General features: G+C 44.4%; 1 protein-coding gene across 1 annotated transcript in view; it reads left to right on the forward strand.

Annotated features, from left to right (window-relative positions):
• The window catches only part of LOC139406949 (rho-associated protein kinase 2-like), a 78,219-nt gene extending 68,309 nt beyond the window's left edge, over positions 1-9,910 (forward strand). The window contains exons 20-31 of the mRNA XM_071150140.1: positions 272-341; positions 1,809-1,912; positions 4,392-4,578; positions 4,758-4,851; positions 5,078-5,172; positions 6,041-6,232; positions 6,964-7,129; positions 8,366-8,433; positions 8,579-8,667; positions 8,764-8,842; positions 8,960-9,230; positions 9,636-9,910. Of these exons, the coding sequence (XP_071006241.1) occupies positions 272-341; positions 1,809-1,912; positions 4,392-4,578; positions 4,758-4,851; positions 5,078-5,172; positions 6,041-6,232; positions 6,964-7,129; positions 8,366-8,433; positions 8,579-8,667; positions 8,764-8,842; positions 8,960-9,230; positions 9,636-9,910 (1,690 nt within the window). The remainder of the gene's footprint in view (positions 1-271; positions 342-1,808; positions 1,913-4,391; positions 4,579-4,757; positions 4,852-5,077; positions 5,173-6,040; positions 6,233-6,963; positions 7,130-8,365; positions 8,434-8,578; positions 8,668-8,763; positions 8,843-8,959; positions 9,231-9,635) is intronic.
• Positions 9,911-15,155: the final 5,245 nt, after the last annotated feature.

Consider the following 15,155-nt stretch of genomic DNA (forward strand, 5'->3'; position numbering starts at 1 on the left):
TGTTTGTAGGTTGCTGAGGAGTTTTATATATTTAATCCATTTTAGTATAAGGCTGTAACGTAACTAAATGTGGGAAAAGTCCAGGAGTCTGAATACTTTCCAAAGGCACTGTATGTGTGTGTGAGAGAGAGGATGTGATGGCCAATCGATGTTACTCATCATTAGGTATCATTTCTGTCTTCCCCAGCCACTACATGTTGGGAGTTGTGTGTTGTTTGTTTTAGATTGATTTGACATGGCAGTGATTGACAGTCCTTTTCCCCAATCACAGGGAGAGACAGGAGACTGACGGACAGCTGAAGGAGATGAAGGACCAGCTGGAGGCTGAACAGTATTTCACGGTACTGTTGACTTCTAGTCACTCACTAGTCCCAATGTGTGGAAAGATTTTCCCAAAAATCCCAGGTTTACCCGAAATCCTGGTTAGAATACTGCTGGGAATTTTTGTAAAGTTACCAGAGTTTTTGCAACCCTAAGAAAGACTATATTTAGTAGTTTCTCGGTCTAGTAATTCTGCTTTACAGTGTTTTCTATGTCCCAAATGGCACCCTATCCCTATTGACCCTGGTCAAAAGTAGTGCACTACATAGGGAATAGCGTGCCATTTGGGACATACAGTGGGGCAAAAAAAGTATTTAGTCAGCCACCAATTGTGCAAGTTCTACCTGTCATGCTGAAAGACCCAGCCACGTTTCATCTTCAACGCCCTTGCTGATGGAAGGAGGTTTTCACTCAAAATCTCACGATACATGGCCCCATTTATTCTTTCCTTTACACGGATCAGTCGTCCTGGTCCCTTTGCAGAAAAACAGCCCCAAAGCATGATGTTTCCACCCCCATGCTTCACAGTAGGTATGGTGTTCTTTGGATGCAACTCAGCATTCTTTGTCCTCCAATCAAGACGAGTTGAGTTTTTACCAAAAAGTTATATTTTGGTTTCATCTGACCATATGACATTCTCCCAATCTTCTTCTGGATCATCCAAATGCTCTCTAGCAAACTTCAGACGGGCCTGGACATGTACTGGCTTAAGCAGGGGGACACGTCTGGCACTGCAGGATTTGAGTCCCTGGCGGCGAAGTGTGTTACTGATGGTAGGCTTTGTTACTTTGGTCCCAGCTCTCTGTAGGTCATTCACTAGGCCCCCCGTGTGGTTCTGGGATTTTTGCTCACCGTTCTTGTGATCATTTTGACCCCACGGGGTAAGATCTTGCGTGGAGCCCCAGATCGAGGGAGATTATCAGTGGTCTTGTATGTCTTCCATTTCCTAATAATTGCTCCCACAGTTGATTTCTTAAAACCAAGCTGCTTACCTATTGCAGATTCAGTCTTCCCAGCCTGGTGCAGGTCTACAATTTTGTTTCTGGTGTCCTTTGACAGCTCTTTGGTCTTGGCCATAGTGGAGTTTGGAGTGTGACTGTTTGAGGTTATGGACAGGTGTATTTTATACTGATAACAAGTTCAAACAGGTGCCATTAATACAGGTAATGAGTGGAGGACAGAGGAGCCTCTTAAAGAAGAAGTTACAGGTCTGTGAGAGCCAGAAATCTTGCTTGTTTGTAGGTGACCAAATACTTATTTTCCACCATAATTTGCAACTAAATTCATTAAAAATCCTACAATGTGATTTTCTGGATTTTTTATTTCTCATTTTGTCTGTCATAGTTGAAGTGTACCTATGATGAAAATTACAGGCCTCTCTCATCTTTTTAAGTGGGAGAACTTGCACAATTGGTGGCTGACTAAATAATTTTTTGCCCCACTGTATGATAGTTGGTGTGTGTTGACGTGGATGTCCTCTGTGCCAGACCCTGTACAAGACCCAGATCCGGGAGCTGAAGGAGGAGTGTGATGAGAGGAACAAGCTGTATAAGGACATTCTGCAGAGACTGGAGGAGTACCAGGAGGAAAGGTACTGGAACAGGATCCGACCATAAACTGTGCCTTGACACTAGGGTTGCGAAATTCCTGTAAGTTTTCCCAAAACCGTGATTTCTGGAAACCCTGGGAAAGTTATCGGAATTTTACATCCCTACCTGAAACTCAATTATATCTTTGTTCACACCACTGAGCCCAGCTGTACTGCACTGGCCTGGTTACACATCCATTGTAGCTGCTGGACCCATGCTGGAAAGAAGCACTTCTAACAAGCTCTTGGAGATTAGTTGCATTAGCACAAAGTTAATCTCTCATGGACAGACTACGTAAACATACATGGTACCACTTGTGTTTAAGTAGTCTGTCCACAAGTGATTAGCTGTAGCCTCATGTAATAATGTGTTTCATCCTTATCATGGCGAAATAATAGCCTGACAATACTGCAGGTAATGTGATCAGAGCGTAACCTAACCTCTTGTGATGCCTAGTCTACAGGTGATGTGCCATCAATCACCATATCACAAACACAATGATCTTCGAGAATCTGACCAAATTACACATGTTTGATTATTAGCACACACTGTAAAGTCACACAGACAGACTTTAAGCTCTAAACCCCAGTTACAGCCAGCCCAGAGATCTCATTTTATCTCAATATCAAATCATTTCTGGGTAATAATTAAGGGGCAGCAGCGTAGCCTAGTGGTTAGAGCGTTGGACTAGTAACCGAAAGGGTGCAAGATCAAAGCCCCGAGCTGACAAGGTACAAATTTGTCATTCTGCCCCTGAACAAGGCAGTTAACCCACACTGTTCCTAGGCTGTCATTGAAAATAAGAATTTGTTCTTAAAACTGACATGTTCCTAGGCTCTACATACCTTTATTTAACTAGACATGTCAGTTTTAAGAACAAATTCTTATTTTCAATGACAGCCTAGGAACAGTGGGTTAACTGCCTTGCTCAGGGGCAGAATGACAGATTTATATATATATATATATATATATATATATATATATATATATTTTTTAAATACCTTACTGTCATTGTTTTCAATTAAAATGGTGGGAGGGGAAAACTGAAAACTAGCTGTTATTGGCAGAGAACTCTCTTATTCGTCTATTAACTAATTTACCGCCTGGTGATGTCACCAGGAAGGCCAAAACGCCATCCCACCAAAACAGGCTGACACTAAAACAGCTCTTAGACTATTATACTAAAAGGGCATTATCATCATTTTCACAAAATTATTCTAACCTCATTGTGTGGAAATATACTGTATACAAAACACAGTAATATCACGTTTATGACGAGACTGCACCTAAAATAGAAGTGAAAATGGAACTTATTGATATATGCTACCGTTCAAAAGTTTGGTCACTTAGAAATGTCCTTGTTTTTGAAGAAAAGCACATGGTTTTTTGTCCATTACAATAACATGAAATTGATGTTAGAAATATAGTGTAGACATTGTTTAGAAATATAGTGTAGACACTGTTTAGAAATATAGTGTAGACTATAGTGTAGACATTGTTAATGTTGTAAATGACTATTGTAGCTGGAAACAGCAGATTTTTTTTTAAATGGAATATCTACATAGGCCCATTATCAGCAACTATCACTCCTGTGTTCCAATGGCATGTTGTGTTAGCTAATCCAGGTTTATCATTTTAAAAGTCTAACTGATCATTAGAAAACCCTTTTGCAATTATGTTAGCACAGCTGAAAACTGTTGTACTGATATAAAAGATGCAATTAAACTGGACTTCTTTCGACTAGTTGAGTGTCCGGAGCATCAGCATATGTGGGTTTGGTTACAGGCTCAAAATGGCCAGAAACAAAGACACTTTCTTCTGAAACTCGTCAGTCTATTCTTGTTCTGAGAAATTAAGGCTTTTCCATGCAAGAAATTGCCAAGGAACTGAAGATCTCGTACAACGCTGTGTACTACTCTCTTCACAGGACAGCACAAACTGGCCCTAACCAGAATAGAAAGAGGAGAAGAAAATTAAATAAAGAATTTAAAAATATATATTAAAAAATCAGCCGTTTCCAGCTACAATAGTCATTTACAACATTTACAGTGTCTACACTGTATTTCTGATCAATTTTAGGTTATTTTAATGGACAAAAAAATTGCTTTCCTTTCAAAAACAAGGACATTTCTAAGTGACAGTAGACTTTTGACCTGTAGTGTACTAAGGCCTAACCTTCTCCTAGGCCAGCCTTCTCCTATTACAACGTTTGGCAATGCAAGATTAATGTATTCCTACGTCAAGTGACCGTCCCGACATACAGTACAGGACACTGATGTCATTAGCTTAATTTTCCCATATATACTGCACAGATTGCACCAAACCAGGATTTTCCTGGTATTCCGGGATTTCCTTTTTGGCCTTCCAGCGACTGCTCTGACATAAAGCACTGGACTAGATTCAGTCCTTTTCCCATACAGTAGTGTCAGTATTTTTCCAAATCCCCACATTCCCTGGTATTCCGGGTCTTCCTTCCCACAGGGATTCCCTGGCAGCACAGCTGGGGGTGAGCCTAACCAAGGTGGACTCTGAACAGCTGGCGCGCTCCATCGCCGAGGAGCAGTTCTCCGATCTGGAGAAGGAGAAGATCATGAAGGAGCTGGAGATAAAGGACATGATGGCCCGACACAGGCAGGAGCTAGGGGACAAGGAGGCCACCATCGGCTCGGTGAGGGGGGATGGGTTGGAGAGAGAGACAGAGCAGAGAGGAAGAGAGAGGAGGAGAGACTGAGGCTTGAGTTTAGTCAGTCAAATAAGAATGTTGTCAAAGGGAGGGTGTCACTGAATACTTTTGAGACCTGTACTTGGTGTCTGTAATGCTCACCTATCATCTGTGGCCCCCTACAGTTGGAGGAGTCCAACCGCACCCTGACCGTGGACGTGGCCAACCTGGCCAGTGAGAAAGAGGAGCTCAATAACCAACTGAAGGAGATGCAGCAACGTGAGTATCCCCCCCCCCCCCCCCCCCCCCCCCGCCCAGGTCCACAGTGGCCAGAATGTTCCAGAAATGTTGTGGGAATGCTTGTTCTTGGTTTGGTGATGGAGGAGTCCATGTGCTCTCAAGGTCCTCACAGTATCCAGAATGTTACCGGATGTGGTGATGGGAATGTTTGTCCAGAATGTTCCAGGGATGTTATCAGAAGGTTTGGTATTGGTTTTGTTCACAGAGCTCCAGAAGGCCAGGGAGGAGAAGAGACAAATGAACAGTGTGAAGATGTCCTTCGAGAAGAATCTGCAGACGGAGAGAACACTTAAGATACAGGTGAGGGACTGTTTGGATGTGTATCACATATGAGCTAACTGGCTAGAAAGCACTGGTTAGCTACAAATAGTGTTGCTGTAAAAGTCGTGTCGCCCTTTCCCAACCAAGACCACGTTATTGGTATGGGTAATGGTTAGCATAACACGTTAGCTCCTGGAGTACAAAGTATCGGGGGTTCATGTTCCTGAGTTCAGCAGAACAGATACAAAACTAAAATGTTACATATTATGCAATATATAGAGTCAGTTTCCTAGAATCTCCATCAAAAGCGCCTTTTGTTCCAGGACTTGCCTGAATCGTGTGTCCGGGAAACCAGCCCATAAAGTATTTTTCATTAAGAATATACACTGAGTGTACAAAACACTGCTCTTTCCATGAATCCAGGTGAAAGCTATGATCCCTTATTGATGTAGATGAAGGGGAGGAGGCAGGTTTAAGAAGGATTTTTAAGACAATTGAGACATGGATTGTGTGTGTACCATTCAGAGGGTGATGGGCAAGACAAAAGATTTAAGTGCCTTTGAACGGGTTATGGTAGAAGGTGCCAGGTGTACCGGTTTCAGTTTGTCAGGAACTGCAACGCTGCTGGGTGTATCACGCTCTAATGTTTTCCCGTGTATCAAGAACTGTCCACCACCCAAAGAACTTCCAGACAACTTGACACAACTGTGGGACGTATTGTGAGGGACGCATCCCTGTGGAACGATTTTGACACCTTGTGGAGTCCGTGTCCCAACAGATTGAGGCTGTTCTAAGTGCAAATATTAGGAAGGTGTTCCTAATGTTTTGTACACTCAGTGTATATTGCGGTGTGCTGTCCATTCCATCCCCATAACATATCGTGTATATGTATGGCTGTATCCACCAGGCGGTCAACAAGCTGTCTGAAATCATGAACCGGAGGGAGACGATGCGTGCGGGTCACCGCCACGATGACACCCTGGACATGCGCAGGAAGGAGAAGGAGAACAGGAAGCTACAGCTGGAGCTGAGATCGGAGAAGCAGAAACTCAACAGCACCATCATAAAGTACCAAAGAGAGATAAACGATATGCAGGCGGTCAGTCTATAACATAACCACAACCTTACACTAACCATCATGTAACCACTTTAACAGGTAGTCAGTCCAACCAAAGCACAACCACAACCTTAAACTAACCATCACACAACCACAACCTTGTACTATGTTGAGCTCCCGAGTGGCACAGTGGTCTAAGGCACTGCATCTCAGTGCTAGAGGCGTCACAACAGACCCTGGTTAGATTCCAGGCTGTATCACAACCGGCCGTGATTGAGAGTCCCATAGGGCGGCGCACAATCGGCCCAGCGTCGTAAGGGTTTGGCCGGGGTAGGCCATCATTGTAAATAAGAAATTGTTCTAAACTGACTTGCCTAGTTAAATAAAGGTTAAATAAATAAAATACTAACCATCACACAACCACTCGTTGCTGTGAACATTTTACTATGAGAGCATTTCATTTCCTTATTACTAGGCAGTGCTGTGGGAACAAAGTGAGGCCAGTTGGCTGGAATGGCCTCCCAAAGTCACATCGATATAAAGACACCAGTAAATACTACCTACTTGATGCTTCAGCTAAAAGTGTGTGCATGTGTGCTTCCATCAGTGGAGGCTGCTGAGGGGAGGGCAGACTCGTGGTAATGGAATGGCATCAAACACATGGAAACACATGGAAACCAATTATCCACTTATTCCGCTCCAGCCGTTACCGTGAGCCTGTCCTCCCCATTTAAGGTGCCAGCAACCTCCTCTGATTTCCATCTGTACTGTAGGTGTTATCAGACGAGAGCCAGGTGCGCATGGAGCTCCAGATGGCCTTGGACAGTAAGGACAGTGACATTGAGCAGCTGCGCTGTCAGCTGACCTCTCTTAGCATCCACTCTATGGACTCCACCAGCATCAGCAGCAGTAACGACATGGACGACAGCGGTTACCCAGGTAAGACCGGCCTCTCACCCCTTACTTTAACACTGGCCACTTAACTCTTCAAATGGAAACCCTTAATAGGCAGGTGTTACCTTCATGTACTCAAATGTTCAGTGTTTTAACTTGAGCTTTAAATCATTCATATTTAACATTCAAGTCAAAGCACTGAACACTCCTCTCTATCAAGCCCTCTATCCTTCCCTATCTCTCTGTCGCAACACAGTTTTCCTTTTATTTTCCCACCTGTCACTCCTTTATTGACTTTCCAACCCCTTCTTTCACTATGCCTAAACATCTGCCTTGAATACACCTTTAATTCCTTATTCCTTTCTTTCCCTTCGATATATCCACTCCCACGCTCCCTCTCTCTGTCTGTTGTGATGGTGTAGTGTTCATCGGTCACTCCCAGACCTCCGAATATATGCCTTCCACTACCAGCGCCGGCAGAAATCTGTCAGTATTGCCACCCAGCCCTCCTTTAGAGTGGCTCACCTTCTCTTTGGCTCCGACTCTGAGAATGAGGAGTAGGAGGAAGAGAAAGAGGATGACGTAAATGACGGGCGGTTAGAACATGGCCGCAGACCGTTGGCCCTCACCTATGATCAGCCGTCCCCAGAGCCTGACCGCAGCGGTGCAGGTGACCCCTCATGGTCTACAAAATACGTACCCTCTCTATCCCGCCTCGGCAGTTTGTCAGTCTGTAACACTCCCGGCAGTGACTCTGCAGTGCAACTACAGTAATAGTGGTTGGTGTTTCACAGCTGTGTGCGGAAAGTCGCAGCCTAACTTTGTGTGGCCCCTGTTAACCTTGAGTTGAGTCAACTCAAACTATGTAGACTTTCAAAACGTTTTCCCGATTTGGAATATCTCCAGTGTAGGGATCCTGAGCAGCATCTAAAATGGCCCCCTATTCCTTATATAGTGCACTACTTTGACCTGAAATGGTACCATTTTGGATAAGAAATAGGGTGCCATTTTTCTTAAAGGCACCATTAGTAGATTAAGTTAGCGAAATAAAAACCTTTGTTGGGAAGGCATGTAAATAACGTATAGAGACAATAATTAGCTACAGAGCATTACATGATGCACGCAACACGTTTCGACAACAATGGTTTAACTGGTTGGAACAATGAAGTGGGCCGTGTGGATTGGCTCCTGACCTCAGCTCTCTGCAGTATTTAACAGAGCTGTAATGAAGCTCCTATGAAGCAATATTAATGTACTTCCTGTTTCCTGTATGCAAAACAGATACCAGGCTGGAGGGCTGGCTATCACTTCCTGTGAAGAACACCAAGAGATTTGGATGGGATAGAAGGGTATGGTGCCCCTTCTGCCTCTCTGACTATTCTGTACCTGATTATTGGTCTTTATTGATTCTTCCACTGACACGTGAGTCCAACTGTGTGATTTTGTCTTTTTCCCTGCTCTCTCTCTCTCTCTCTCTCTCTCTCTCTCTCTCAGTACGTGGTGGTGAGCAGTAAGAAGATCTTGTTCTACAATAGTGATATGGACCGAGAGCAGTCCAACCCCTACATGATCCTAGACATTGAGTGAGTCACAAAGCTTGTTTGTCCTCATTTGACATTTTTTTTCCTCACTGCTTCTATTGAGATGCCTGTCATTGTTCCATTCTTTCCTCCATGCAGTAAGCTGTTCCACGTCCGACCAGTCACTCAAACAGACGTGTACCGTGCTGACACCAAAGAAATCCCCAGGATATTCCAGGTGACAACTCACATTGACATCAATATGTTGTCTTCAAGACTTTCAACCGAATCCTCATTTACAGAAACGTAACATATCATCTGCTCCTTATTCCTCTTCCATCTCTCCACCTCACAGATCCTTTACGCCAATGAGGGCGAGAGCAAGCGGGAGCAGGAGTTTGCGGTGGAGCCGCTGGCGCTGGCGGGCGAGCACTCGTCCTACGTTAAGCACAAGGGTCACGAGTTTATCCCCACTCTCTACCACCTGCCGTCGAGCTGCGAGGCATGCACACGGCCCCTGTGGAACGTGTTCAAGCCGCCGCCCGCGCTGGAGTGCCGCCGCTGCCACACCAAGTGCCACAAGGACCACTTGGACCGGAATGAGGAGGCCATTGCCCCCTGCAGGGGTCAGTAAGAGGGGAATGGTCACAATATTTAACCCTCCCTTGCCTCCCACATTCCATAAAACTCTATAAACCCAGTAGAGTTCTAAAACCCAGAGGGCTCACTTGCCACAAAATGTGCCACTTTCCCGTCTAGGTTTTATATTTCTGTGGGTGAATGCCACTGAGTTCATAGGGTTTTATGGGCATGTGGGCAAGCGAGGGTTAAATATTATTTATGAGTTTTCGAACAATGGGAATTACTGCTTAGAATGTTAGAGCCCCTTGAACATTGCCACTTTAGCGACTGTATTATTAGGACAGTGAAGTTAAAGCACATTTTGGTAGGCATACATATTAGTCCGTTTTCTTTCAATTAATTGTTTTCCTGTATTAGTGTATTCACTAACTTCAAACCTCCTCCCTTAGTGAACTACGACATATCCACGGCCAAAGACCTACTCCTATTGGCCGGCTCTCAGGAGGAGCAGCAGCGATGGGTCAGCCGGCTAATCAGACGCATCCCGAGGAAACACCCTGGACCCGCCTCCGTGGCCCAAGCCCCCGAGCCACCCTCCCACTCCTCCTCCCGACTCTCCCCTGGCGCCTCCCCCCGCAACTCTCCAAGCCTGTCCCCCCACCGCGGAGCCATCAAGGTCCAGCCCAGTCGCCAGCAGACTCAACCTGCAGGGAAGCCCAGGTAAGACTAGTGATGGGTAAAGAGGGTGGCTTTCAGACCTGGGTTCAAAATGTTTTGGAAATCTTTCAAATACTTTCAGTATTTGCCTGAGCGTCCCTGGAATGCCAGATCGGCGGTGTTTGCGCTTTTGGGGCTATGAAGATACAAGTGTCATACATCATTCTTTAGCTTAGAACCTTGGTAATCGAACCGCTTTGTCCGATTCACAATAGGCTTTACAGCGAAAGCATAGCATTTGATTGTCTGAGGACAGTGCCCCGCATACACCACCATTAAAAACATTTTTCAAACCAGCAGAGGCGTCACAAAAATCAGAAATAGCGCTAAAATAAATCACTTACCTTTAAAGATCTTCCTCTGTTCGCAATCCCAAGGGTCCCATCTACACAACAAATGGTTGTTTTGTTCGATGAAGTCCTTCTTTATATTCCCAAAAAAGTCAGTTTTGTTGGTGCGTTTGATTCAGTAATCCACCCATTCCACTCGTTCAACATGCAGACAAAGGAATCGCAAAAGTTATCGGTAAACTTCGTCCAAACAAGTCAAACAACGTTTCTAATCAATCCGCAGGTACCCTAATATGTAAACAAACTATAAAATGTAAGACTGAATGTAGTATGTTTAATACCGGAGATAAATAACGAAGTGTGCGCCCTCATTCATGCGCTCCACAAGACTAGAGTCCTAATGAGGGACACCTTGAAAAACTACAGCTACTTGTTAATTTTTCAAAAAACAAGCATGGAACCTTTTCTAAAGACTGTTGACATCCAGTGGAAGGCATAGGTACTGCAATCTGGGCGCTTTTTGGTTGGAAATCCAATATGCCAACATAGGAATGGCCTGAGAGCTCAAACACATTTTCCGGGATGGATTTTCCTCAGGTGTTTGCCTGCCATATCAGTTCTGTTATACTCACAGACATTATTTTAACAGTTGTAGAAACTTCAGAGTGTTTTCTATCTAATGCATATCATAGCTTCTGGGCCTGAGTAACAGGCAGTTTACTTTGGGCACGTCAGTAATCCAAACTTCCGAATACCTCCCCTAGCCTTAAGTAGTTGGTTTCCCATCTCTAGAACTAAGTGGCCTAGCCCGAACCATGAAACACAGCCCCAGACCATTATTCCTCCTCTACCAAACTTTACAGTTGGCACTATGCATTGGGGCAGGTAGAGTTCTCCTGGCATCCGCCAAACCCAGATTCGTCCGTCGGACTGCCAGATGGTGAAGTGTGATTCATCACTCCAGAGAACGCATTTCTACTGCTCCAGAGTCCATTGGCGGCAAGCTTTACACCACACCAGCTGATGCTTGGCATTGCTCATGGTGATCTTAGTCTTGTGTGCGGCTGCTCGGCCATGGAAACCCATTTCATGAAGCTCCCGACGAACAGTTCTTATGCTGACATTGCTTCCAGAGGCAGTTTGGAACTCGTAGTGAGTGTTGCATCTGAGGACAGATTATTTTCACGGGCTACGCGCTTCAGCACTCAGCGGTCCCGTGCTGTGAGCTTGTGTGGCCTGCTACTTCATGGCTGAGCCTCTGTTGCTTCGAGACGTTTCCACTTCACAATAACAGCACTTACAGTTGACCTTCACTCTAGAAGGGCAGAAATGTATTGACTTGGCCAATGCTTTGATACGGTAGACCATTCCATTCTTGTGGGCTGGCTAAGGAGTATTGGTGTATATGCAGATGATACAGTCTTATACTCAGCTGGCCCCTCCTCAGATTTTGTGTTAAATGCTCTACAACAAATATTTCTTATTGTCCAACAAGCTGTCTCTGCCCTTAACCGTGTTCTGGACACCTCCAAAACAAAGATCATGTGATTTGGTAAGAAGAATGCCCCTCTCCCCACTGCTGTGATTACTACCTCTGAGGGTTTAGAACTTGAGGTAGTCACCCCATACAAGTACTTGGGAGTATGGACCTTCCTTCTGTCAGCACATATCAAAGCTGCAGGCCAAAGTTAAATCTAGACTTGGTTTCCTCTATTGTAATCGCTCCTCTTTCACCCCTGCTGCCAAACTAACCCTGATTCAGATGACCATCCTACCCATGCTAGATTACGGAGACAAATTTATAGATTGGCAGGCAAGGGTTCTCTCCAGCGGCTAGATGTTCTTTACCATTCGGCCATCAGATTTGCCACAAATGCTCCTTTATAGGACACATCACTGCACTCTATACTCCTCTGGAAACTGGTAATCTCTATATACCCGTCGCAATGCTTATTTGTAAAACCCTCTAAGGCCTCACTCCCCATTATCTGACATAACTACAGCAGCCCTCCTCCTCCACATACAACACCCATTCTGCCAGTCACATTCTGTTAATGGACCCCAAAGCACACACATCCCTGGGTTTCATTCAAAGACTCAATCATGGACAATCTTACTGACAGTTGTGGCTGCTTTGCATGATATATTGTTGTCTCTACCTTCTTGCCTTTTGTGCTGCTGTCTGTGCCTATTAATGTTTGTACCATGTTTTGTGCTACTACCATGTTGTGTTGCTACAATGTTGTTGTCATGTTGTGTTGCTGCCATGCTATGTTGTTGTCTTAGGTCTCTCTTTATGTAGTGTTGTGGTGTCTCTCGTCGTAGATGTGTGTTTTTTGTCGTATATATATATACCTGTATATATGGTGTGCCTAGAGTGTCAAGAGTATTTGATAGATTTTCATTACTATTTGAACCCTTGATTTGCTAGGTTTGTGTGTAAACCTGGGTTGTGTTCAATAATCCACAACTTTGCAAAACGTTTTGCAGCGCGAAGCAAAAACCAGTGTTCTTTTTGGATATGTTCAGGTTGTACCTTCCCATTTTAAAATGTTTTCTTCCTACTGAACATGGCCCTGGTTAAAATAAACAAGATGGATATACAGCTAATGTATTCATAAATCAGATGGATTTGCTTTTCATTGCAAATATAATATCTGTCCGTTTGGTCAACACAGCATACTCTTACTTACTTACTTACTTACTGACTTTATTGTCCCTTGGGGAAATTTTGTTGCAGTGTCATGTACACATTTAAAGTGGCGTTTTAAATACAAAACAAAATTGACAATACAACTTTCATAACAGTTACATACCAATAAAAATAATAATAGTAAGAAATAAAACATTACATAAAAAAGAAGAAAAGACTAGCCTGCTGGCCTTACGGAGTCAATGGGAACATTCGCCCGAGCTATTTAGGAGGGATATCACACCTGGCACAAATTATTGTCTCGTTCTATTTTTCCTGCTTTTCCTATTTTTCCCTATTCCTGCGCCCAGAGGGGAGTAATTCAAAGTTCAGGTACAGGGGGTGACTTGGGTCTAAAATTATTTTGTGAGCCTTACAGAGGGCCCTGACCTTAAAGATCTCATCCAGGCCTGTCTGTTTGACCCCAAGTCTCTCTTTATCTCACCTAGGGATGGGTATCGTTAAGATTTGAACGGTATTGCTACTCTTATCGATACTGCTTATCGATCTGGTACTTTAACGGTAATCTTATCGGTTCTTTTTGTAATTTTTTACGAAAAAAAAACTAACCAAATTAAGAACTGAATTAACATTGCTATATTTTCTGAAATGTAAAATAAACAATTATTTACAGCAAGATAAACAGCATTGTTTTGAACAAATCACTATTAAAGACTAATGTTGTGATGATGGAAATGTAAAAGAAATTAAATAAACAATATTTTCCTGCAAAAGATAATACAGTGGTATAGAGCAACACGGATGGGGCCTGCAGGTAGGCTGCAAAAGATAATACAGTGGTATAGAACAACACGGATGGGGCCTGCAGGTAGGCTGCAAAAGATAATACAGTGGTATAGAACAACACGGATGGGGCCTGCAGGTAGGCTGCAAAAGATAATACAGTGGTATAGAACAACACGGATGGGGCATGCAGGTAGGCTGCAAAAGATAATACAGTGGTATAGAACAACACGGATGGGGCATGCAGGTAGGCTGCAAAAGATAATACAGTGGTTTAGAACAGCACGGATGGGGCATGCAGGTAGGCTGCAAAAGATAATACAGTGGTATAGAACAACACGGATGGGGCATGCAGGTAGGCTGGAAAAGGACTAACAGTTCTTAGCAGTTCTTCTGGAGAAAAATCTACATTTTTGTTTTACACTGCCCTGGTGTGGAGGACCTTCTGTTTTACACTGTCCTGGTGTGGAGGACCTTCTGTTTTACACTGTCCTGGTGTGGAGGACCTTCTGTTTTACACTGTCCTGGTGTGGATGACCTTCTGTTTTACACTGCCCTGGTGTGGAGGACCTTCTGTTTTACACTGTCCTGGTGTGAAGGACCTTCTGTTGTACACTGCCCTGGTGTGAAGGACCTTCTGTTTTACACTGCCCTGGTGTGGAGGACCTTCTGTTTTACACTGCCCTGGTGTGGAGGACCTTCTGTTGTACACTGCCCTGGTGTGGAGGACCTTCTGTTTTACACTGTCCTGGTGTGGAGGACCTTCTGTTTTACACTGCCCTGGTGTGGAGGACCTTCTGTTGTACACTGCCCTGGTGTGGAGGACCTTCTGTTTTACACTGCCCTGGTGTGGAGGACTTTCTGTTTTACACTGCCCTGGTGTGGAGGACCATCTGTTTTACACTGTCCTGTGTGGAGGACCTTCTGTTTTACACTGCCCTGGTGTGGAGGACCTTCTGTTTTACACTGTCCTGGTATGGAGGACCTTCTGTTTTACACTGTCCTGATGTGAAGGACCTTCTGTTGTACACTGCCCTGGTGTGGAGGACCTTCTATTTTTACACTGCCCTGATGTGGAGGACCTTCTGTTTTACACTGTCCTGGTGTGGAGGACCTTCTGTTTTACACTGCCCTGGTGTGGAGGACCTTCTGTTTTACACTGCCCTGATGTGGAGGACCTTCTGTTTTACACTGCCCTGGTGTGGAGGACCTTTTGTTTTACACTGCCCGGGTGTGGAGGACCATCTGTTTTACACTGTCCTGGGGTGGAGGATCTTCTGTTTTACACTGTCCTGGGGTGGAGGACCTTCTGTTTTACACTGCCCTGGTGTGGAGGACCTTCTGTTTTACACTGTCCTGGTATGGAGGACCTTCTGTTTTACACTGTCCTGATGTGAAGGACCTTCTGTTGTACACTGCCCTGGTGTGGAGGACCTTCTATTTTTACACTGCCCTGGTGTGGAGGACCTTCTGTTGTACACTGTCCTGGTGTGGAGGACCTTCTATTTTACACTGTCCTGGTGTGG

Source organism: Oncorhynchus clarkii, chromosome 4 (assembly GCF_045791955.1).
Source record: "Oncorhynchus clarkii lewisi isolate Uvic-CL-2024 chromosome 4, UVic_Ocla_1.0, whole genome shotgun sequence".
Classification (NCBI taxonomy): Eukaryota; Metazoa; Chordata; class Actinopteri; order Salmoniformes; family Salmonidae; genus Oncorhynchus; species Oncorhynchus clarkii.